The sequence below is a fragment of the Peromyscus californicus genome, unplaced genomic scaffold, assembly GCF_007827085.1.
Source record: "Peromyscus californicus insignis strain IS unplaced genomic scaffold, ASM782708v3 Scaffold_1__1_contigs__length_55948999, whole genome shotgun sequence".
Classification (NCBI taxonomy): domain Eukaryota; kingdom Metazoa; phylum Chordata; class Mammalia; order Rodentia; family Cricetidae; genus Peromyscus; species Peromyscus californicus.
Genome location: NW_026294492.1, coordinates 53,068,082 through 53,094,091, shown reverse-complemented (window position 1 = coordinate 53,094,091; position 26,010 = coordinate 53,068,082). Strand labels below are relative to the sequence as shown.

The 26,010-nt window shown below is 39.2% G+C and overlaps 1 protein-coding gene across 3 annotated transcripts; it reads right to left on the bottom strand.

Annotated features, from left to right (window-relative positions):
• Positions 1-10,735: 10,735 nt before the first annotated feature.
• On the bottom strand, positions 10,736-24,435 carry LOC128115872 (zinc finger protein 431-like). 3 transcript variants are annotated; one of them, XM_052747005.1, is made up of 5 exons: positions 24,326-24,430; positions 20,500-20,653; positions 14,980-15,106; positions 14,781-14,841; positions 10,736-14,260 (listed from the first exon to the last, which is right to left on the bottom strand). In XM_052747005.1, the coding sequence occupies exons 2-5, from the start codon at positions 20,560-20,562 to the stop codon at positions 12,721-12,723; spliced, it is 1,791 nt and encodes a 596-aa protein (XP_052602965.1). In that variant the 5' UTR covers positions 20,563-20,653; positions 24,326-24,430; the 3' UTR covers positions 10,736-12,720. The 3 variants fall into 3 exon arrangements, with proteins under 3 accessions (XP_052602965.1, XP_052602966.1, XP_052602967.1); XM_052747006.1 differs by having other exon boundaries at positions 10,736-14,239; XM_052747007.1 differs by lacking the exon at positions 20,500-20,653 and having other exon boundaries at positions 24,326-24,435.
• Positions 24,436-26,010: the final 1,575 nt, after the last annotated feature.

The window sequence follows — 26,010 nt, the reverse complement described above, 5'->3', positions numbered from 1 at the left end:
CTCCAGGTTTTCTATGATTAGTATTGAAATTAAAGGCATGTGTATCCAATACTGGCTGTATCCCTGAACACACAGAGACTTACCTAGCTCTGCCTACCAAGTGCTGGGATTACAAGCGTACGCCACCACTGCCCTGCTTTCCTATGGCTTGCTAATTGCTCTGAGCCCCGGGAAACTTTATTTATTAACATACAAATAACATTTTAATACAAATAAAATATCACCATATCCAAACTCTTTTTTTTTATTTATTTGTATTTTATGTACATTGCTGTCTTGCCTGCAGGAATGTCTGTATGACGGCATTGGATCCACAGGAACAGGAGTAATGGAAAGTTGCGAGCTGCCATATGGGTACTGGGAATTGTACCCGGGTCTTCTGAAAGAGTAGTCAGTACTTTTAACCTCAAGGCCATCTCTCCAGTACCCCTTCTTATTTTTTAATAATTGCTATTTTAGTGTTCTATGTCATCTTTCAATTATATTCTTCCTTGAGTATTATATGGAATGCCTGTAATATGATTAATCCTCTATTACTTATACTTCTTAAATTTTTATCTATCTATCTATCTATCTATCTATCTATCTATCTATCTATCTGTCTGTCTGTCTGTCTGTCTATCTATCTATCTATCTATCTATCTATCTATCTATCTATCTATCTATCTATCTATTACACCCTAACCACAGTTTCCCCTGCATCTTCTTTCAGTCCCTTCAACTCCACTCTCCCCCCATCCACTCCTCCTCCATATCTCTATAGAATAGGGCAGGCTTCCCATGGATATCAAACCCACCTTAGCATATCAAGTTGCAGTAAAACTAGGTACATCCACTCCTATTAAGGCTGGATGAAGCAACCCAATAGGAGGAAAGGGTCCCAAAAGGAGGTAAGATCAGAGACCTGCTCCCATTGTTGTGAGTCCTAGAAGAAGACCAAGCTACACAACTATAACATATATGCACTGGGCCTAGTCATTCTTATTCAGGCTCCCTCTTCAGCAGTTCAATTTCTGTGGGCCACTATGAGGCCAGGTTAGTTGATTTTGTGGGTTTTCTTGCAATTACCTTGACTCTTTTGGCTCCTACAATCCTACCTCCCCCTCTTCTCAGAATTTCCCAAGCTCTACTTAATATTTGGCTGTGGGTCTCTGCATGTTTCTGTTTCTTGCTGGGTGAAGCCTCTCTGATGACAATTGGCTAGGTATCAATCTATGAGTATAGCAGAATATCATTAGGAATCATTTCATTGATTTTTTTTATTGGCAGTCATGGTTCTATTCTAGGTCTCTGGGATATCCAGTCTCTGGGTCCTGGCCCTCCAGGCAGTGTCAGGAGTGGGCTTCTCTCACAGTATGGGTCTCAAGCTGTACCAGTCATTGGTTGGCCCCTCCCATAATTTCTGTGCCACTTTTACCCCAGCATATCTTGTAAGCAGAACACATTGTAAGTCTAAGATTTTATGGCTGGGTTGATGTGTCAGTCTATCCACGGGAAGTCTTGCCTGATCACAAAAGCTGGTTGGTTCAGGTTCTGTATCCCTCATTACTAGGGGTCTTAGCTAGGGTCACCCTCATAGATTCCTAGGAGTTTCCATTGCACTAGGTTTCTAGCTCATCCCAGAGATGGCTCTCGATTCCAGTTGTCTCTCCCAGGGCTCTCTTTCTCTATCCTACTTACACCCAATCACTTCTGTTTCCATCCCCATCCCTGTGCAGACCCCTTCCCCCTTCCACTAGTGATGTTAATTCTATTTTTCCTTCACAGTGAGATTCATGTGTCCCCCCCCTCACTTGAGCCCACCTTGTTACCTAACTTCTCTGGGTCTCTGGATTATAACATGTTTTTTAAAATTTATTATTTATTTATTATGTATACAGTGTTCTGCCTGCATGTGTTCCTGCAGGCCATAAGAGGTCACCAGATCTCATTACAGGTGGTTGTGAGTCACCATGTGGTTGCTGGGAATTGAACTCAGGACCTCTAGAAGAGCAGTCAGTACTTTTAAGTGTTGAGCCACCCCTCCAGCCCAGGTTATTTTTACTTTATAGCTAATATCCACTTACCAGTGAGTACATGCCATGTTTGTGTTTCTGTGTCTGGGTTATCTCATTCAGGATAATCTCTTCTAGTTCCATCCATTGGCCTGAAAGTTCATGATGTCATTGTTTTTGACAGCTGAGTAATATTGTATTGTGTGAATGTACCACCTCTTCTTTATTCATTCTTCTGTTAAGGGACATCTATGTCATATTCACTTTCTGGCTGTTATGAATAAAGTTGCTATGAACATAGTTGAGCAAATGTCCTTGTGGTGTGATTGAGCATTCTTTGGGTTCATTCCTAAGAGTTGTATAGCTGGGTCTTGAGGTAGATCGATTACCAATTTTCTGAGAAACTGCCACACTGACTTCCAAAGTAGCTGTACAAGTTTGTACTCCCACCAGCAATTGAGGAATGTTCCTGTTGCTCCACATCCTCCCAGCATGAGCTGCCATTTGTATTTTTGATCTAAGCCATTCTGACAGATGCAATATGAAATTTGAATCATTTTAATTTACATTTTCCTGAAGGATAAGAATGTTGAACATTTCTTTAAGGGCTCCTTGGCCATTTGAGATTCTTCTGTTGAGAATCTTCTGTTTAGATCTATACCCCATTTTAAATTATATTATGTGGTAGTTTCTGGAGCTCTTTATACATTTTAGATATCAGCCCTCTGTCAGATGTGGAGTTGGTGAAGATCTTCTTCCATTCTGTAGGCTGCCATTTTGTTCTTTTGACAGTGTCCTTTGCCTTATAAAAGGTTTTCAGTTTTATGAGGTATCATTTATTATTTGTTGATCTTAGTGTTTTCACTGTTGGTGTTCTGTTCAGGAAGTTGTCGCCTGTGCCAATGCATTCAAGGCTTTCTCTTCTATCAGGTTCAGTTTATCTGCCTTTATTTTGAGGTCTTTGATCCACTTGGACTTGAGTTTTGTGCAGGGTCATAGATATGGATCTACTTGTAGTCGACATACTGACATTTGGTTAAACCAGCACCATTTGTTGAAATGCTTTATTTTTCCATTGAATAATTTTGGCTTCTTTATCAAAAATCAAGTGCCCATAGGTTTGGGGATTTACTTCTGGGTCTTTGAGTCAATTCCATTAATCAACATGTCTGTTTTAATGCCAGTACTATGCAGGTTTTTTTTTTTTTTTGTTTCTGTTTTTGTTTTTTTAGAGACAGGGTTTCTCTGTGTAGTTTTGGAGCCTGTCCTGGAACTCGATCTGTAGACCAGACTGGCCTTGAACTCACAGAGATCCACCTGCCTCTGCCTCCCAAGTGCTGGGATTAAAGGCATGTGTCACCACCACCTGGCACAATGCAGGTTTTATTACTATTGCTCTGTACTACACAGCTTGAAATCAAAGATGGTGATACCTCTGGAAGTTCATTTCTTGTAGAGGATTGTTTTAGCTATCATGGGTTTTTGAAGTTGAGTATTGTTCTTTAAAGGTCTGTAAAAAACTCTGTTGGAATTTTGATGGGGATTGCATTGAATATGTAGATTGCTTTTGGTAAGATTGCCATTATTACTGCGTTAATCATACCTATCCATGAGCATGGGGGAATCTTTCCATCTTCCAATATCTTCTCCAATTTCTTTCTTTAAAGACTTGAAGTTCTTGTCATACATGTCTTTCACTTGCTTGGTTAGAGTAACACCAAGGTATTTTATACTATTTGTAGCTATTGTGAAGAATGTGCTTTCCCTGATTTCTTTCTCAGTCTGATTGTCAATTGTATATAGGAGGGCTACTGATTTTTTTTTAGTTTATTTTGTATTTAACCATTTCACTGAAAGTGTTTATCAGCTGTAGGAGTTCCCTGGTAGAATATTTGGGATTGACTATGTATACTATCATGTCATCTGCACATAGTAATACTTGGACTTCTTCCTTTCCAATTTGTATCTTCTTGATCTCCTTTTGTTGTCCTATTGCTCTGGCTAAAATTTCAAGTACTACATTGAATAGATATATAGAGAGTGGACAGCTTTGTCTTGTCCCTGATTTTAGTGGAATTGTTTTACATTTCTCTCCATTTAATTTTAGGTTGGCTATAGGCTTGCTGTATATTACCTTTATTATGTTTAGTTAGGTATGTCCCTTGTATCTCTGATCTCAAAGACTTTTATCATGAAGAGGTGTTGGATTTTGTCAAAGGCCTTTTTAGCATATAATTAGATGAGTATGTGGTATTTTTTATTTCAGGTGGTCTATATGATGGATTACATTGACAGATTCTCATATGTTGAACTATCCCTGTATCTCTGGGATGAAGCTGACTTGATCATGATGGATGATATTTTTGATGTGTTCTTGGATTTGGCTTGTGGGTATTTTATTGAGTTTTTTTGCATCAATGTTCATGAGGGTAATTCTTTTTTTTGTTTTGAGTCTCTATATGGTTTGCGTATCAGGGTGACTGTGGCCTCATAACATGAATTTGGCAATGTTCCTTCTTTTTTATGTTATGGAATAATTTATTTTATGGAACTATTGGTATTAGCTTTTCTCTGAAGGTATGGTAGAATTCTGCACTAAAACCATTTGGGACCTGGGCTTTTTTGGTTCAGAGATTTTTAATGATTGCTTCTATTTCCTTAGGGGTTATAGTTCTATTTAAGTTGTTCATTTGATTTTGATTTTACTTTGGTAAATGGTAACCAGTTCTTTTAGATTTTCCAATTTTGTAGAGTACAAGTGTTTGAAGTATGACCTAATGATTCTTTGAATTTCCTCAGTGTCTAGTGTTGTGCTCCCCTTTCTTTTCTGATTTTGTTAATTTGAGTATTCTCTCTGTGCATTTTAATTTAGATAAGGGTTGGTCTATCTTGTTGATTTTTCTCAAAGAACCAACACTTTGTTTCATTGATTCTTTGTATTGTTCTCATGTTTCTGTTTATTGACTTTGGCCTTAAGTTTGATTATTTCCTGTCATCTATTCCTCTTGAGTGTATTTGCTTCTTTTTGTTCTAGCACTTACAGGTGTTCTGTTAAGTCGCCAATGTGGGATTTCTCTAATTCTCTTATGAAGGCACTTAGTGCTATGAACTTTCCTCTTGGCATCCTCTTTTATTATATTCCATAAATTTGGGTTGTTGTGCATTTATTTTCATTGAATTCCTGGAAGTCTTTATTTATTTCTTCATTGAGCCAGTGGCAACTCAGTAGAGAGTTGCTCAGTGTCCACAAGTTTGTAGACTTTCTGTTGCTTCAGTTGTTGTTGAAGTCCAACTTTGATCCATGGTGATCTCTTTTTTTCCTCATTTTTTTATTAAGAAATTTTCTATTCACTTTACATACCAACCACAGATCCCACCTCTTCCCTCTTCCCACCCCCAGCCTTCCCTCCCAAGCCACCCCTCATCCCCACATTTTCAAAATCAAGGTTTCTCCCATGGGGATTCAGCAGAGCCTGGCCCACTCAGCTGAGGCAGGTCCAAGCTCCTCCCTGCTGAACATGGTGATGTCTTAAGATACAAAGCTTATTTCAAATTTTTAGTTCAAATTATCTATTGAGACTTGCTTTGTAGCTGAGTATAACTTCAGAGAAGGTTCCATGAGGTGCTGAGAAAAAGGTATATTCTTTTTTCTTTGAGGCAAATGTTCCATAGATATGTTAGGCCCATTTGAGTCATAATGTCTGTTTATTCTATGACTTTTCTGTTTAGTTTATGTCTGGGTAACTTGTCCATTGGTGAGAGTGAGACACTGAAATTTCCACTATGAATGTGTAGGATTTGATGTGTGATTTAAGCTTTAGTAATGCTTCTTTTACAAATGTGGGTGCCCATGCATTTAGGGTATAGATGTTCAGAATTGAGATATCTTGGTGGATTATCCCTTTGATGAGTATGAAGTATCCCTTTCCATCCATTTTGATTATTTTGTTTGGAAATCTATTTTGCTAGATATTAGAATGGCTGCACCAGCTTGCTTCTTGGGTGATGGTATGAAAAACCTTTTTCCAACCTTTTACTCTGAGGTAATGTCCATCTTTGAGGTGAGGTGTGTTTCCTGTGTGCAGCAAAATAATGGAGCCTCTTTTCACATGTATTTTGATAGCCTGTGACCTTTTATTAGGGAATTGAGTTCATTGATACTGAAAAAAAATTTTAAGGAGCAGTGATTGTTAATTCTTGTCATTTTGATGTTGGTAGTGATGGAGGTAGTGTGTGTGTGTGTGTGTGTGTGTGTGTGTGTGTGTGTGTGTGTCCCTTCTTTTCATTTTGATGTTGTGAAATCATTTATTTTATGTGTTTTCTTGGGTGTCACTAACCTCTTTGTGTTGGAGTTTTCCTTCTAGTATCATTCTGTAGGAATGGATTTGTGGATAGATATTGTTAAATTTGGTTTTGTCATAGAGTATCTTGTTTTCTCCATCTAGTTGATGGAAAGTTTTGCTGGGTACAACAGTCTAGGCTGGCATCTGTGATCTCTTAGATCTCGTAAGACATCTATCCAGGTCCATCTGGCTCTTAGAGCCTCAGTTGAGAAGTCAGGTATAATTTTAATAAGTCGGCCCTTATATGTTACTTGGCTCCTTTCTCTTTCAGCTTTTAATATTCTTTGTTCTGTAATTTAGTGTTTTAATCATTATGTGCCAGACAGACTTTCTTTTCTGGTGCAATCTACTTGGTGTTTTGTAAGCTTCTTGTATGTTTATAGGCATCTCTTCCTTTAGTTGAGAAATTTTGTTCTATGCTTTTATTGAAAATGATTTCTGGGTCTTTGACTTAGGATTCTTCTTCTATTCCTATTAAGTTTTAGGTTTGGTCCTTTCAGTGTTCCAGATTCCTGGATGTTTTATGTTAGGAACATTTTAGATTTAACATTTTCTTTGACTGATGTATCAATTTCTTCTATTGTATCTTTTATACCTGATATCTCTTCTATCTCTTGTATTCTGTTGGTGATGCTTGTGCCTGTAGTTACTGTTTGTTTTCCCAGATTTTCCATCTCCAGGATTCCCTCACTTGGTTTTCTTTATTGCTTCTATTTCCATTTTCAGGACTTGAACAGTTTTATTCATTACCTTCACCTGTTTGTTTGTATTTTCCTGGATTTCTTTAAGGGATTTATTAATTTCCTCTTTAAAGACTTCTATCATCTTCATAAGATTGAATTTAAGGTCATATTCTTTTGCTTCAGCTGTGTTGGAATCCAGGACTTGCTGTTGCAGGATAGTTGGACTCTGGTGGTACCATATTGATGTGGCTGTTTTTGATTAGTCATCTAGGTTTGGGGTTATTATAGGTTAAGGTGCTGATTTCTGATTTTATCTTTGTTAGATGGATATTTTTGGATGTTTTCCCATTGGTTTCTGTTTCCTCTCTGGTCTTCTGGCCTGAGTGGTCTTGGGTTCTGGTGGCAGATCCAGTGGGGTGTCTCCACTGAAGTTTTTGCATCTTGCATGGCCTCTGGGCTCTTGTGTGCCAATGTTGCCTCTGTGGTTTCAAGTACTTGTGTGGCCTCTAGGGTTCCTAGTAAGGCATGGCCTCTGGTAAGGCAAAAACCTTCTGTCAAAATTGTAGGCTGGGATATGGAGCCCAGGGGAATGTGTGCATTTGGGGGCTGTTGGGTGGGCTCTTGGGGGTCTTAACTGGCAGTAGGTGATATCTTACCTGGGATTCCTAGTACTGGCATGGCCTCCAGGAAAGCAGGTCTTCTGCCCAAGTTTTGGCCCAGAATATGGAGCCCAGGAGAGCAGGGTTCTGTTGGATGGGCTTTAAGTGAGTATTAGTGGATAGTGGGAGGTGTTTTACTTGGAGTCTATAGAACAAGCCTGTTCTGTGGTAAAGCAGAAGTCTTCCAGAGTTGTGGGATGGAATGTGGAGCCCAGGGGGAAGGGGTGTAGTTTTTTAAAATTAGTATATACTGTTCTAGTGTAAGTTGTATAAAAGTTGGCACTCACTTAATAGCAAAAGTTTGTTTGTAGAAGTGTTCTCTGAGGATTGAGGTCTGGCCCACAGAAATGTAGAACACGTACAAATGAACACATGCTGTTATGACATCCAAGGTTCAAGAGCAAAGTGAGTGAAAGCCATTTAACATAATTCATTAGTATTTTTACCTCTGTGATTAACTCCACCTGTATGACTGACAGTGTAAAGGAACATAAATAGGACATTCCTGAACAATTTATCCCACTACTCTAAGTAGGATGGGACACTGTACATGAAGTATATTAGCAGTAGTGTGTAGGTGTAGATGTTCCTGTTCTGGAGAAATAAAAATTGGGCAGATTAATGCATCGGTTTATTTCCCTCTGCAATAAAAACAGGCAGGCTGGAATATGCCCAAGTATGAATAATAAATAAAGGATGTCTATGGGTTTTGCCAGATGTTTTAGTTCCTGTAGTAATGGAAGCTTAACAGAAACTGCAGTTAAAATTAAAGTAGTTCCTATTGCTGGAAATATTTCAACAACATAAGCAGAATCTGAAACAATATTTAAAGGTTTATAAATTAACTGTAATACATGAATCAAAACAGCCAGTCCCAACTGTTGAGCTCAGGAAAAAGAAGTATTGATAGATTGATGAATATCTGGACTAGAAATCCTTCCTGATCCATTAATAAAATAAATATCTGCCTGTGGAAGAGGAGAGGTTTGGACAACTTTTGTAATCACAAATTCAGGTCATATGAGAAAACCCCTCTCTTGCCAGCTGGATAAAGATTTCCTATCTTTCCATATTAGTCTGCAAATGATTTTAAAGTCCATATGCTACAAGCTGCAGGAAAATGTAATGGGATCCAGCTACTATCACAAAAGCTACTATTTGAAAAGGTCAAGGACTTTTCTGAAGCCATGGCTTAAGAAATCTTGGTGATATTTTAGCACACATGCACACACACACACATACATATATATACATATATATATACACATACACATACACACACACACACACACACACACACACACACACACACATATATATATATATATATATATATATATATATATATACATATATGCTGGTTCCTACAGTGATTTTCTTGTATGCTATGTGTGCTTCCAAGAACTCCTAACAGTGTATTTATCTAAAATACCTATCAAGCATCCAAGGCCAAATGATCTCCTGAACTAAGGAAACAATACTTATCTCCTAAGTCAGGCAGATAGCTTTATTTCTTGTGCAATTTAAGCTGAGACCCCCTTTCTTATACAGCCTTACTAACATTACAGATGCCTAACGTTTTTACCTAACCACTTCTAGGAATGTAGTTTGAGCACATAAATCCCCTTTTTCTGATATATTAACTGATTTTAGCTCTCAGTTGACCTCCTCCCTTACCACTCCCTTTTTGGGTTGTAAAAGAAAGCCTGATGGTCACTGCCTAAGGAAAACTCTTTATGACCCTGTAAGAATTCAAGCCTCGTGACCTTGATTTGGCTAGAGCACTGTCATTACATGGGTATATCACTGCAAACCTCAGAGTCTTAGGGAGGATTTTTGAGGATTTTGACTGGAAAGGATTTAGACTAGAGAACTAGAATGAGATGGAAGATGAGGAAGAGCTAGATGGGGAAGAACAAGATGGGTAAGAACAAGATGAGAAAGACAAAGGTGGGGCAGAACTAAGATAAGAGAATTAAGATAGAACTTTGTGGGGACAGCAGATAAATGTAGAGAGAAATAAGGCAAGAAAGGAGCTAGGCATGAGAGCAGAACTGAAGCTGTGTAGATAGGATTTTATCCTACAGGAATAAAGTAGACAAAGAGCACAGTGTACATAGATTCTTTTTCCCAAAAATAATTCTCACCGTTAATAGCTTCTCTTCTGAGCCCCTGGGAAGAATATGAAGGCTGGTCCTTAATAATATTTGAGATTCATACAATTCTCTAACATTTAAACATCTCAATTTTGCTGAAGCTGCACTAGAAATACCAATTACACCTCATGAGGCCCATAAGGAATTGGTAAATAAAATCAACTTTTTAATAGGCTCTCCTAAGTCTTCACCAAAATACAGAGAATTGAAGATTAGATTGATCAGTAAATTACTCATCCTATCCTTCAGGGTCATTTTCAGAAAATGGAGTATATGTATATAAAGTAGGCTCCAGTGAAGTAACTGAGGGAGCTGTCCTCAGCACACACATAGGTGATATTTTTACTTTTGATTTTGCCTGAACAAGGAAAATCACCTTTGTGCCTCTTTTACTAATTAAAAGTTTGATCATGAAGTTTATAGTCATTGAAAAAATTCATAGTGAGTCTTTCATGATTAATATCCTCCTTGTCTTCCTTAGTTTGATAATAGTCCATGTTAATGAACAAAGGACACAAAATTGAACAGGGATCTTTTCCTTGTTTATACGCCTTTTCACTATCATTTTGGGCTCTGTCCATACTTCATCTAAAATTCTGTCTTCTGGAAACCAGAAGTTATAATCCTAATCAATTTTCAAGCAATCTAATAATTGTGATTTTAATGTTAGTAGTATGCTCCATTCTTTAAAAAAAAATGATGCACTAGGTCAACATAAGGAACCTACCCCCCACCCCCATCCCGCTCCTCATTTCTGCCCCATTATTCTCACTCATCTCTCCTTTACTAAGGGTCTTCTCTTTAACTTGCAGCCAACTTCCAGTTTCTGTTCAAGTGCCACTTTTCACCACTCTAAAGATGGTGGGACTTGGGAGAATGGAGCCAATAAATGAGGAGGACTATGGCATGATAGCCAACTTTATTCAGTGTCCCATACAATTTATACTTGACAGGTTAAGAAAGGTCATGAGTAAAGTTCTCATGAGTTCAAGCTGTATACAATAATAAAAAAACAAGTGATGTATGACAAAAACACGCTTTTCCATACAGTCATATAAAGGTTAGTTGAAACATTTAATCGAATAAGAACAGCAAGCAATAATGAGTAATCTGAAGTCAACTCACACCTATCTGCTACACCTGGGAAGAGCACAAAAACATTCCAATTTCATGTTTTGAAGAAAGCAAGGTCACAAGACTTCTGGACTTGACTTCTGGGAGTGTTAACATAATCATGTAGAATGTTTTCATTCAGGACCATGTTCTGACAATATATATCTAAATTTATTTTAATTTTAGGAAAAAACATAACATATACATGAAGAAAGCTTTTAAAAATATGGAGTCATGCACACTTGCACATGCACATACACACAAATACATATATATCTGCACCATTTGATACCTGGTGCCCAAGTAAGTCAGCAGAGTGCATCAGATCTCCAGGACAAAGCTTTAAAAGTAGTTCTGAGCCATCTGATGTGGGTGCTAGGAACCAAATTTGGGTACCCAACAGCAGCTTTATTATTGAGTCAAATCCCCAACTCGCCAATATGTCATTATAATGTAGAAGGTGAAGCTACAACACTAATGTTTCTGTCTTCTATCACTTAATGGTGATGAAATTCTCTACTATTTGGTCATTGAAGAATTGAATGATTTCTATCCTTCTGTGAATGGACTCAGAAAATTGCTTCTTAATGTAATTATAAACACAGAATGAAGAAAACAAAAGATTTACTTGAATAGAGTCCAAACTATATTAAGTTTCATAATTTGATAAAGTCTTTTTTTTAATAGTTTATTTTACATGCATTGGTGTTTTGTTTGTATGTAAGACTGTGTGAAAGTGTTGGGTAACATGGAACAGGACTTACAGACAGTTGTGAATTTTCATGTGGGTGCTGGGAATTGAAACTGTCCTCTGGAAGAATAGCCAGTGTGCTTAATTGCTGAGCCATCTGTCCAAAACCCCTTTTTATTAATTTTTGGAGACAGGATGTCTTAGTTAGAACTTTGGTAATGAAACACCATGACCAAAAAGCAAGATGGGCAGAAAAGGGTTTATTTGGTTTACATTTAAGCATTGCTGTTCATCACTGAAGGAAGTCAGGACAAGAACTCAAGCAGGGCAGGAACTTGGGAGGCAGGAGCTGATGCAGAGGCCATGGAGGGGTGCTTCTTAGTGGCTTGCTTCCCATGCCTTGCTCAACCTGCTTTCTTATAGATCCCAGGACCTTTACCAATCAATCATTATTTTTTTTAAAAAAATGCCTTATACCTGGATCTTATGGAAGCATTTTCTTGAGTTTTCCTCCTTTCAGACAACTCTAGTGTGAAATTGACATAAAACTAGCCAGTACAACTGACCATTTGTCAAACTTGACACACAAACATCACTACTAAGCCACAACCCTTCCTTTCTTATTCATTCCCAAGATCTCACATTAAAAACATAAATAACTTTAATAAAAGTCCTATAATCTTTACAAATTCAAACACATTAAAAATTTTTCCTTAAAAATATTCAATCTCACAATAAATCCAAAATCTCTTTTAAAAGTTCAAAGTCTTTCAACTATGGCTTTTGTAAAAATATCAAAATTAAGTTAAATACCTTCTCTCTTCAAAAGGGATGAATTAGGTCAGTCACATTCCGAAAGAAGGAAAAAAAACCAAACTCTAACAGTATAAATAACTCCACTACTAATGACTGGGATCCACTCCCAATCTTCAGGGCTTCTCTGGCTCCACCCTTGGCAGTTCCCACAACTTTTCTTCTAGGCTCTTACTGGTTCCACTTTACCACTGCTGACGGTCTTGGTGGATACCCCATGGTACTGGCATCTCCAAAATGATTTTGTCTCTGCCTGATGTACAAAGTTTTACCTCTTATGTTCATGGGATTTTTCTCTAGTATGTATTCTTTCATGTCTGTGAAGATGACTGTTATATGCAAAAGCTTTACCACATTGACTACATTCATAGGAATTCTCCCCAGTGTGACTTCTTTCATGCCTGTGAAGATGACTTTTCTCTGCAAAGGCTTTACCACATTGATTACATTCATAGGGTTTCTCTCCAGTATGAATTTTTTCATGACTGAGAAGATGACACTTCTGTGCAAAGGCTTTACCACATAGATTACATAAATATGGTTTCTCTCCAGTATGACTTCGTACATGCTTTTGAAGAGTACTGCTATCTGCAAAGGCTTTATCACATTGATTACAAACATAGGGTTTCTCTCCAGTATGACTTCTTTCATGCTTGTGAAGATTAATCTTTTGTGCAAAGGCTTTACCACATTGATTACATTCATAGGGTTTCTCTCCAGTATGACTTCTTTCATGCCTTTGAATACTACTAGGATATGCAAAGGCTTTACCACATTGATTACATTCATAGGGCTTCTCTCCAGTATGATTTCTTACATGTTGTTTAAGATTACTGGAATTTGCAAAGGCTTTACCACATTGATTACATTCATAGGGTTTCTCTCCAGTATGATTTCTTTCATGCTTGTGAAGACTGCTGTTATCTGCAAAGGCTTTACCACACTGATAACAAACATAGGGTTTCTCTCCAGTATGACTTCTTTCATGCCTGAGAAGATTACTCTTCTGTGCAAAGGCTTTACCACATTGATTACACTGATACAGTTTCCTGCCCGTATGAATTCTTTCATGCCTGTAAAAATCACCAGTACTTGCAATGGCTTTGCCAAATTGATTACATTCACAGGGTTTCTCTCCAGTATGAGTTGTTTCATGTGTTTGAAGATAATTGTGACATTGAAAGGCCTTTCCACACTGATGACATCCATATTGAAGACAACTATGATATGCAAAGGCTTTATCACCTTGATTATATTCATAGTGTTTTATTTTCAAAGGAATTCTTTCATGTAAATGTAAAGAGGAATCAGATCTAAATGTTTTATCCCATTGTTTACATTCATAGGGTTCTTCTTCATTATCAGATCTTCTACATGTTTGTATATACCTGTGATGGTTCAAGTCTTTAGTACATGGCTCACATTTACAGCATCCTTTTTCTATGTGAGTTATTTCTCCTCTTTGAAGAGAACTAGAAAAACTCAGAGCTTTACGACACTGATCACATTCAAAACATTTTCCTGAAGTGTGAGTCACATTACATGTGCAATCTGAACCAGGGCAGGTTGAAGAATTTCCATATTTCTTGTCATCATAAGGTTTTCCCCCAGTGTAAGTATGTTGATATATTCCCAATGAACTAATTGGAAATCCAATTAATTGTACATTTAAATCACGATCACCATGTCTTCTCATAGTGGGAAATACTACATATCTTCCAATTTTTCTGGGAGAGAGAGAGGTACATTGCTTCTTTCCATATCCCTTATGCTCACATGGCTTATATCTAGAATGACAGGCGATATACCTATTAAAGCAACGATTACAAACAAAAGGTTTTCACATTGCATTCACAGTTTAACTTTTCATTCCTCGTCGATTAAGGTCTCTCCACCACAACATGCTTCTTGATTGTTACAAACTTCCCTTCTCACTAAACTATGATAAATCACTACAAGTATATGAGTAACAATAGCTTTACTATGCACTATTTGCTTATAAAAGGTCTTAGACACACCCAAATCCCCTAATGAATATGAATGCCTTTTCAATACTTGAATGGAATGAAACTGTATGGATGGATAATTCTACAACAGGGCTATGATTAATATGGTGACATTTGTTAAGGCATTGTTTCCTTGTTTTGTTTCTTAGAGGACTGCATTGCAAACAGATCATGCTACCTGAAACAGAAGTACATAATGTTGCAGGAATTTAATAATCATCACAAAGCTATAATTATTTACACTGTTGTTTTTCATTAAATATCAGGGCATATTAAAATTTCTTCAAAGGCATAAATGTATCTCCTTGCAGATGAAAATTACCTTCCATGTCTTCTAGAACTTTGACAATGTTCTTCAATATTCTGGTCTTCCCATTTGTAGCCTAAAATATAGTACCAAAAATTTATGATATATTATTGAAAATTATGCAAAATTTGAGTTGAAATCACAGTGGAACACCAATCTCCAAGAAAGGCTTGTCCCCTTAAGCTAAAATGTGACAGAAAGCTCACATTCTTACCTATAGAGATGAGGTTCTCATAGGTTTCCAGCATCACATCTTTGTAGAGACTCTTCTGGGAAGAATCCAGCAAAGCCCACTCTTCCTGAGTGAAGTTCACATGCACATCCTCATAGGTCACTGCATCCTAAAATACCCCATATACATATGTAATAGAAATGTTGAGATTGAATACATTTCAAATGTATACTTCATTGTGAATATATTTACATAATTCTGTGTGCTCAACAGAATTTCAAATGCAATCACCAAATCATTTTAGAAGGAAACAGAAAAGGAGGACCATGACTATCATTTCTGGGCCCTCTGAACAGTATATGACATTCCAAGAAAAATGCTAACTTACATATAGAGAGAAACATGCAAACAGAGCAATAGTATTGTGTAAACATCAACTAAATTGTATCAAAATTACTGACATCATAAAAGGATGGACAAGATGGGTATGATGGTGCACACTTTTAATGACAAAACTCAGGAGGCAGAGACAAGTAAATCTTCATGATTTCCAGGCCAGTCTGGTCTGGATAAAGATTTCCAGGAGAGCCAAAGATACATAGTGAGACCCTGTCTCAAACAAACAAAGACAAAAAAGAGAGCACTCAGGGCTCACACTAAATTCCACCAATGAGTTAAAAATCCACTTCATAAATGTACTTGTCTTTCAGAAAAATGGAGTGCCTCACCTAAACTCTAAGGGTAATATAATATTCATATTGAAGAAATGCATTTTTAATGAGTGACTGACAGATCAAAAGGTTTCTCAAAAACATTAGTGAGTAAAAGTTGATGCTAATAAATTAAAACAATCAAACAACAAACTAAACCTAATACAGTATAAAGATGGGTCAACAGTTAAGATCACCTGCTACTTTTGAGGACCTGAATCAATCCCCAGTACTCACTTGAGGTCCCAACAATTTGTAACTCCAGTTCAAGAGAATTCAGTGCTCTCTTCTGACTTCAGTGAACACCAGGCACACACACAGTAAACACACACACACGCACACACACACACACACACACACACACACACACACACACTCATGCAAAAGACCCATGCACACATTTCAAAAACTAAAAACAAATTAAAACATGCATAACTATATGGATAAAGTTACACATCTGCAATGTAATGATGCAGGAGATCAGTATTGCCATGAATGTATGTCATCCTGGTGGTCAACAATGATACTTTCTGCCAGAGTTTAAAAGTAAAGAAGTGGGTAAAGCTCAGCACAAAAGCAAATTTTCACATATACAAAAACCTAATTCTATCATCAAATACATAAAAATAAAAACATCAGGGCAGAAAAATGGCTTAGCAAGAAAAAGCAATTGCATCTATTTTATCTTACATTATTTAGGGATGGAGTCTGTTATGATGGTAATGGCGTGGCTGCATGAGAAGGAAGGGGACTGCTCAGCTTCAACCACAGAAAGAAGACAAGTGTGGTCATGGGTATAAACACTCAACACCTATCCCCAAATACTAACATACTCTGGAAAGACTGCTCATCCTAGAGGTAACATATGCACCCCTATGAAAACTACAACCCACAGGTGTCAAACACATCTTTGTACTTGGGGAGAGTTTTCATTCAACCTACCATGTATTGACACAGGTCATGATAGCTTCATACTCAATCCATAATGCAAAATACAAAATTAGTCTAACCACAAAGATATCCATATTCTGTAACAGTCCCAACATTGTTAGAATGTAAAAAGTTCCTTCTGACACTAAAGGCAGTCTCCAGAATGTGTTAACTTGTGAAATAAAAAAACTACCCAACACACAATGGCAGAGTATGCACATTATATCTACCCAACAAACAATGGCACAATATACACATTTCCTTTTCAAAGAAGTAAGGAAAGACTGGACCAATATGAGACTGAAACGCAGAGCAAACACCAAATCCTGCTGCTCTGTGTTAGACACGTGGGGCTATAGTTTTAAAAGGCTTAGATGGCTCCTTCTCTTTGACACATTTCACACATCTCTCTCTTGCTTCTTCCACATCCTACATCCAGATATTCATGACAATGTCTCAGAGCTTGGGAATCTCAACATCTAGTGGTCTCAAAATGCAACCCAGTCTTCATTTTCACATCTTCAAACAATTAACAATCAGTCTCCTCACTGGGGCCTTGAGTCTGCCAAACAGATGGCTGCAACAGCGCTGAACTGAAAGCACAGAGGAAGAATCCAGGACTGTCATCTGAAACCACCTAGTGCTGTTTTTCCTACCAAAACACACAGGTTTCATGAATTTCTTTCCCTATTGTTGCTCTTTTCCTCTATAGATCTGCATGAGTCATCAGTAATGACCATACAACAGACTAAATGTTGTTAAGACAGTCCATGACTATTTAATTTAGCTTTACTCATTTTCACAAGTTATGAGAAGAATACATACAGACAATACACCAAAATATTACACAAAAATATCTATCTTAGTTACTGGTCCATTGCTGTGAAGAAACACTATGACCAAGGTGACTGTTACAATGCAAGGTTTTTAAATGGGGGCGTGATTACACAGACAGAGGATTAGTTCATTATCATCATGAATGGCAGCATCAAGGTAGGCATGCATGGTGCTGAGACTAACATCCTGATACACAGATATACAAGCAGAAAGAAACACTTTCTTCACTTGGGCTTTTGAAACTTCAAAGCCCACCTATAGTTTCACCTTAACAAACAAGACTCACCTACTCCCACAAGGGCATACCTCCTAATTTGACACAATTAGTTCTACTAACTGAGGACCGAACATTCAAAGATAAGAGCCTGAGGCAAATATAAACCATGAAAGAAATGTAACCTAAGTAGAAAGAACTCTAAAAGAAAAGAGTGAAATAAATTGAAGAAAAAACAGGGAGTGAGAACAATGGGGAGGGAGAGGGAAAGGGAAGGGGTGGAGGATGGGCAAGTGGGGAGAGAGAGAACTAAAAGGAAGAAAATATTTACCCAAATTGGGGGTGGGCCTGTACTTCTTGCCTGGTTATAGGCTTTATCAATATAACCTTTCCTACATTATCTAAGAAAAGACTAAACAACATAAGACCTCCAAACTTAGGTTTAAGTCCCTATCTTTTCTCTGAGTGCATTGCATTATGCCTTGTTTCCCTCTCTACCAAGTTCCCTTGGAGAACCCAGGAAACCTTGGATCAGGTCTGCTGGAAGCAGTGAAGGCAGTCTCTTCATGTCTTCAGTGTGACTGCTGTATATGATGCCATCTGGAAGCTGCATTTCTAATTGGGGTAGAAGTGCCTCACAAGGCTACTAAGGCTTCAAATTCAATTTCACTAGTTTAGCAAGTTGGATTCTGAAGGTCTTAAATTCCAGCCAACACGGAGAGTCACAGATCCATCTGATCACAGCCCAGACCATACTCTACTGGGAAAAATGGGTCAAGCAACATCTTGTGTCTGGGGGCTGAGGAGGTAAAACACCTGGAAGACAATGCTTGGCTTCCAGTTATAATATGAATGGTAAGATATATGGATGGACTCAACTTTCTCTGACTGAAATCACAGTATTCTTTTCTCTATTCCTTTGCAACATGGGATCTACCTGCCTAGGCCATAGGTACCATCTCCTCCTATATTCATGCTAATCTAACTAAACTGTCTTTTTAAAGAAAAGGGTTTAATAATGCACATTTAAACTTTGAGAAGTGTGGATCCCACTGGGATATGTGTCTGACGGAGGATGGGAAAGTCCAAGCAGGGAGCTGAGCCAACCTTGATAAGAAAGCAACCTTGTGCTTTGCTGCCTTTTTGGCTATTATGTCAATAGAATATTACAAAAATTGAGAATTTCAGCCAGAGATTCAATAAAATCCAATAAAAATCTAATAATTTATGCCATCAACAACAGAAAACTGATGGCAAAAGGTCATCAAGAATGAAAACGAGATCAACGTAAGATTGAATAAACAGCACAGACAGTGACAACATTTGACTTCAAAACTTTGAACACTAACTACCAGAAAGATTTACTGTCTGGGGAAGAATAAAGAGATCAATAGAACACCAGACCAAAGAGACATAAGAAAACAATTAAAATATAGTCAGTGTTAACCAATGAGACTAGAATATACAGTAAGTATGGCCTTACTAACACATGTGAATGGAACATGGTGGCATTTATGATATGTATTAATAACACAGATTTTAAGATCTGTACAAAATTAATTCCAGTGGGATCCTACACCTGTGTTAAGTGGGAAGTTCAGAACTTTGAGAAGATAATAGAGAAACTAGGGCTCAGCTAGTCAGCAAATCTGCCTTCCATGGAGACAATAAAAGCAGTAGAGCTATGCTCTCTGCACGGTGAGGTCAACAATAAGCATGTTTCCACACAAAGGCTCCTGCTCCCCATGCTCAGGAAGGAAGGCATGACAGGAACTCAAGCAGGGTGGGAACCAGGAAGCAGGAGCTGATGCAGAGGCCATGGAAGGTGCTGCCCCCTGGCCTGTTCACCATGGCTTGCTCAGCCTGCTTTCTTATAAAACCTAGGACCACCAGCCCATGGGTGGCACCATCCACAATGGGCTGGGCATTTCCCAATTAATCACTAATTAAAAAAATATCTTCCAGGCTTGCCTACATCTAGATCTTACGGGAGCGTTTTCTCAATAGAGGCTCTCTCCTCTCAAATGACTCTAGCTTGTGTCAAGTTGACAGAAAACTATCCAGTACATTGATGATTCACCTTAATTGGATTAAATAGAAACCTGAATTAGTAACCTCTGAAGTTGGAGAGAACAGAAAGGAGCTGCCAGAGCCTATGCCCTGCTGGATTGAACTCCTGGGGCAAGAGGAGTGTAAATGCATTCTGCTGTTAGTTTGATTAAGAAGTCTTTACTGCAACTCTTTAGAGATTTTTACATAATATATCAAGCCGACTAGGTGGCATATGCCTGTAATCCTAGCATCCAGACTAGCATGGACTGCACAGGGAGGTGCAGAAGATCAGGGACAGCAAAGAGGAATCCTGACTTAAGCAAGATGTTTTTCTGAGGTGCTAGGATGGGACCCAAAGCTTTCACATGCTTGGTCAGGTGTTCTACCCATGACCTACATTCCCAGCACCCTGTCTTCCATGCATGGTGTCTGAAGTGCTGCACACATGTGGAAGTAAGAGAACAACTTGTGAGAGTCATTTTTTCCATCATGTGGGTCCTGGGGACTGAACTCAAATCATCAGGCTCAGAAGCAAGCACTTTAACCACTTGTAGGTAGTCTATTTTCATGGGTTATGACATCTATTGCTGTTTTGCTGAGGGGACAAGGTTTCCCTATTTAGACCTGGTTGGAATAGAACTATGCAAACATTAGGTTAAATTTGCTTCCTCCTATGTCTCTGCCTCCTGAGTCCTGGTATTACACTATGCATGAGTGCACATAGCTGTTTTTGTTTGGGGAGGAAATAGTCTCAAGTAGCTCAGGTTGGCCTCAAGTTCAGTAAATAGCTGAGGTTAGCCTTGCATGTTTTTTCCTTACCAAGCTCCATCCTCCAGGTAGTGACATTTTAATAGTAAACACTGAGGCTGGGCACAGTGACATGCACTTTTAATATTAGCACTGGGGAGGAAGAGATGAACCTGCTTTACATCATAAGTTTCAGGCAAGCGAGGATGAATCAGTAAGACCCTTCCTGAAAGAAAAAAGAAAAAACAGATCACCCATGTTGGGTGCCAAGTTGCTGTTACAGTTATTACCTGTGTGTCCCCCAACAAGGCCACAATACCCATGGGTCAGGAAAGGGCATAGAGAAGAACCACTCCAGGGATGGTTTCATGGAACATCATCTACTTTACTTCACATGAGCAACTACTTATACAGTGGAAGTCTATTGACTATAATTGGTTAGCACATCACCTTGGGTTGAAAAGTGAGCAGTCATACAACCCACCAGATCTCTATGCAGAAGTAGCATATAAAAGGAGACGTGGAGAGTGTAGACAGGTCAGCGGGCCAGCTACTGACTACCCATGCTAGTTTATAATTCAATGTTCTGACTTTGGGGAATATTCAGGAGCATGGTGGGCCACACTTGTTACTTAGAAGCGCAGTGTACAAGATAGACTAACCACCAGGACATTCCTGCATTTTCTCCTACAGTTCCTCTCTATATCATTTTACATTCCTGAGAGCACAGCCTCATGATCAATGAGCAGAATATGCCAATCAGCATTATTACAACTAAAAGATAACATAGGTCAAGTAAAAACATCACCAGTTACAAGGTGGTGACAGTTCCCTCAGCTTCCTTATTGGAACCTCCTTTAAATACCTATCCTCCATTTCCTAAGAATGTCCCTGAATCACAGGGTGAGGAATTTGATAATATATCCAATCATAAATTCCCTCCATTTCCTAGTGAGGACTTATGAGAACCTATGAAAATGCTAACTTTACATCCTAAGCAAGCTAGGGCATGGCAGGAAAAAGAAATTCACTTACCAATTCTTTCCCAGCTGCATGAGCTGTGCTTGGTATTTCCAGTGCTATTTCAGCAAAACCAAAATGTCTAATGCCTAATTACGCACTAACCAATTTATTTAAAACTCTAGAAGGAGAGATGGCATTAACAGTACTCACATACTATCTTGAGAGGTAAAAAAGGAACTAGAGCTATCTGAATCCAGACTAAAAATGGCTACTCATTTCTACCTGAACTTGGAAAATAGAAGGTGGAGTCACATGCTAATGGTGATTATATAATGGCTGGACAGTTATTGACAGTTCATGGATGGGCCTGAGCTGCATGTGGTACTACTGCCACAACTTGTAAGCAATTGCTAAAAAGACCAGAAAGCAGGTTATTGGTGGCTGAAGATGGCTCTCTTTTCCCAGATGACCCTGCTGAGGTCAGTATCTTCAAAATTAAACACAACAGACATCTGGCAATTTCAAAGCATAAGCTTGTGTTTATTTACACCATCATACTTGTGAACATGAAGATAACCAAGATGACTATGATCAAGAATTCTATAGTGACTCTTGATCTTTTTGAGAGTATCAAATAGCATTGAGTGGGTGCTATTTGACTGCTAGGTTTATGTCATTAGAAAAGTAAAGTTAAAACCATCTTCTCAGGGTACTGGCTCATTAGCTTCAGAAACCTGCAGGGCCTGCAGGGGAGGATCAGCTTTTAAGACTGTGCTGCTCTTGCAGAGGACCTGAGTCTGGTGTCCCATACACAGGTCAGTTGGCTTACATGCCTATAACTCCAATAAATCCAACCTTTTTCTGGCCTCAGAGAGAAGTAGCAACCATATACATTTATGGAGTCATGCACAAACAAAAAATAAAATGAACAAGTAAAGCTTAACAGAAACTGAAATAAAAGCTATGGGGAAAGCTCCAGACAATGTTAAAAAAGCATGCTGTGAAGGCAGTTTACTTGAGATCTAGAAGGCAATTGTTTTTCTTATTAACCTATCAGCTTATGATAGTTTATGTAAATGTTACATAAATGTTATAAATATGGCCAGGTATAGTAGCTTAGGCCTTTAATCCTAGATTGAAAGAGGCAGAAAGATCTTGAATTCAAGGCCAGCTAGGACTATGCAGTGAGACCTAGTCTCAATGTAATGGAGCTGACAAAAAGAAAGTTTTGTTCTAGGTAGAGTACCCTCTTGAATGTTATTTTACTAGTGTATCATATGAATTTATTTTTCTTTTTTCGTTTTTTTAATTAAATTTTTTTTTCATTTTTACATACCAATCCCAGTTCCCCCTCTCTCCCCTTCTCCTGCCCCCCCACCTTGGGGAGTCAACAAAGTCTGGCATATTAAGTTGATCCTCATAATTATTTGAATGCTTTCATACTGATTAAAGAATCAACTTTTAAATGTTTGAAAAAGTAAAAATGTTTCAAAGTCACAGAAATGTAATACTTGGATTTTTGGCTGAAGAGATGGCTCAGGTGTTAAGAACATACTGCTTTTGCAGGAAACTCAAATTTAATTCCATGACCTTTATCAGGCAGAGAGAATGTGACTCAAAACAAAGTACACAGACATACTTTTCTTTAAGGTTTCCTGAGATGGGCCCATGTCTCAAGACCCCCCCCCCCCCCCAACACCACCACCACCACAGAGCCGATATCTGATGCAAGCACAAAGGGGTTTATTGATAGCAAAGCAAGCCCAGGTTTGGTCCGTGTCCAACAATCTGACTAGCAGGTGGAGGAGAATGGCCCTGAGTTCTCAGGATGAGGGATTTTTTAAAGGGAAAAACTGCAAGCTGGGTGGTATAAGACTTTGCATCTTATGACTGCGTGAGGGTATGTAATATTTGAATTTACTGGTTGGGGGTTACATTACAGTTTTCATTTTGGGGCAGGCCTGGACAAGTCCCAGGCTTTGTCCTTGAGCTGCCATGGGGGCTGGCTGGCCTTACACATACTGACTGTGGGAACTGACTCAGTGGCCCAGGCACTGTCCTTGAGCTGCCATGGAGGCTGGCTGGCCTCACACGTTCACATTGACCCCATGCACGTTGCTCTTAAGTTGGTGAGGGGTCCTTGACAGTAAAAAACTGGCTGAACCTTGAGCGGTCAGGGTCAGAGTACATGCAGAAAGGGAGCTACTGCAAGGACTATGTCATAGCCCTCCCAGAAACTGCTTGCTCAAGTCTCAGGAAACTGAAATTGAGGCCTGATCTCTGAGAGAAGACTGAGCAGCCTGTTATGGTGTCTGCTTAGTCCTTTCAGGCTCTCACTGTGCAGCAGTAACTGGCCTAGAACTTTCTATGTACTATTTGGGATAGAATAAAGAGATCAAGAAAAACTAAGACAAAACTTAGAAATAAAGACACAATTAATATAGAGTCAATTTTGACACACGAGGCCAGGAAACCCAGAAAGAATGGCCTTACTACACGTGACTGGACCACCCTGTCATCTACATGCAAATGTGTTAATGACACAGAATTTACACCCTGCACAGAATTAACAGGGGACAGATCTACCTACACCTGAATGTTCAGTGACAAGTGCAGAACTTCTAGAAGACACTAGAGAGACCAGGACTCTGCGAGTTAACTGCCTTCCACAGCAAAGATGAAAGCTGCGCATGCGCGCGCCCTGCATATTGACGTGGGAAATCAGGACAAATCTTCACACAGTTCACCCAAGCCCACGTTAAGTGCAGCCGCAGCCGCAGCTGGAAGTTATTCAGAGGCCACAGCGACAGCAGGATCCTCAGGGACCTCACGTGACCTCACAGGCCGCTGCGTCCGGACGCCGGTTCCCGCAGCCCCGGAACCCCACACCACCTCCCACGGCTCCTCCCCGTGCGGACGGCGGCCCCTCGCTCACCATGGCGGATTCCGAGCTCGCCCCGCTCTCTTCACAGCTCCCGGCAGCGGGTCACAGCGCTGCACAAGGAACCACAGAGCCTCCCTGCAGCATGGCGGACCGGAAGTGCCTGCCCCATTCTGTCAGGCAGTCTATCTGGAGCCCTGATTGGCTAGTGAGGCTGGAGTGACAGGAGCAGCTCCCTTAGGGACAGAGTGTTGTGAAGGGACACAGCTCGGTGGTTCCCATCTCTGGCTTCCACCCCAAGCACAGATCTGTCTCAGACCTGCAGAGATTGGCATGCAGCAGAACTTCAAAGTTCTCCGTATTACGTAACAGTCTCACCACTGTTCTAATGTCCAAAGTTTCTTCTGAAAAATCAAGGCAATATTTTGAATGTGCCATCTTGTAAAATCAAAACACAAATTATGTATGCCCAATACACAATGGCACAGAATATACATTTCCCTTTCAAAGAAGTAAGGGAATATTGGACCAAGGCAAAACTGAAACCCTACAGGGCACACAAACCCTGCAGCTCTGTCTCAGACACCTGGGGCCTCAGTTTCAAAGGGCTCAGATGGCTTTTTCTCACTGCAACTTCTCAGACAGCTAGCTCTCTCTTTGCTACTTCCACTAACTTCATGCAGCTATTCTATTTTCTCTTCTCTCCGCTATTCTCTTCTACGCAGAGTCTCAAAGCTTGGGTATCTCAGCATGTTTTGGTCTCGAAATGCAACCCAGGCTTCATCATCATGTATTCATGCAATGAACTCTCAGAGTCTCCTCACTCGTGCTTGGACCATTAAACATTTCATTTTTCTTCTTTCAAGAAAAAAGTAGCGCATAGATAATATCACCACACGAGGTTCTAGCTTTAAACGGACCTTGCCCCACTGGAACAGAGCAGCAGAATGGTCTGCGTGAAGTTTGTTTTTCGGACTACGAATCACCTTCCTTTACCTCCCATAGTTAAATGCTTGGATGGGTGGGCAGTTCCCTTACAACAACTTTTCTACATTTCTAAGGAAGAGGAGGTACCTGGTCTCTAATGGCCCTAACCTCCCTGGTAATTACAGCCTCTGTTTCAGCACATGACCCTCTGAAACTACCCAGTGTTGTTTACATTTCAAACCACACAGGTTTCATTAATTTCTGCTCCTATTATTGCTCTTTTTCACTATGGTCCTGCAGGAGTCATCAGTAATAATCATACCATGGACTATATGTTTTGCCAGGATAGTCCATTCCTTTTTAATAAGCCTTACTCAATGTCATTGGACATGGGCACAATACAGAGAGATAATACATCAAATATTATACAGACAACCTGTCTTAGTGACTTTTCTATTGCTGTGAAGAAACATTATGACCAAAGTGATTCTTATGAGGCTTGCTTCGAGTGACAGAGGATTAGTCTACTATCATCATGAATAGCAGCATCTGAGTCTTATATCCTGATACACAGGCAGGCAGAAAGAAACACTTGTTTTGGTCTGGGCTGTTGAAAACTCGAATCCTGCCTACAGTGACACATGTTAACAAACAAGGACACACCTACTCCCACAAGGATATGCCTCCTACTGTTACATCAAGTGTTTGAATATAAGAGATTGAGGGTGGTGAGTGCAATATAAACCATGAAAGGAATATAACCTAAGTAGAAAGAGCTCTAGAAGAAAAGACAGAGAGTGAAAGAAATTGAG

Excerpts from the sequence above, each read along its gene's own strand:
- LOC128115872 (XM_052747005.1), bottom strand. The coding sequence starts at position 20,562 with ATGTCACTGTGCCCAGCCTCAGTGTTTACTATTAAAATGTCACTACCT. Across the intron at positions 15,107-20,499 it reads TACCTGGAGGATGGAGCTTG|GATGCAGTGACCTATGAGGA; the intron begins GTAAGGAAAAAA and ends GGGGTATTTTAG. Across the intron at positions 14,261-14,780 it reads AGTTCTAGAAGACATGGAAG|GTATATCGCCTGTCATTCTA; the intron begins GTAATTTTCATC and ends TTGCTTTAATAG.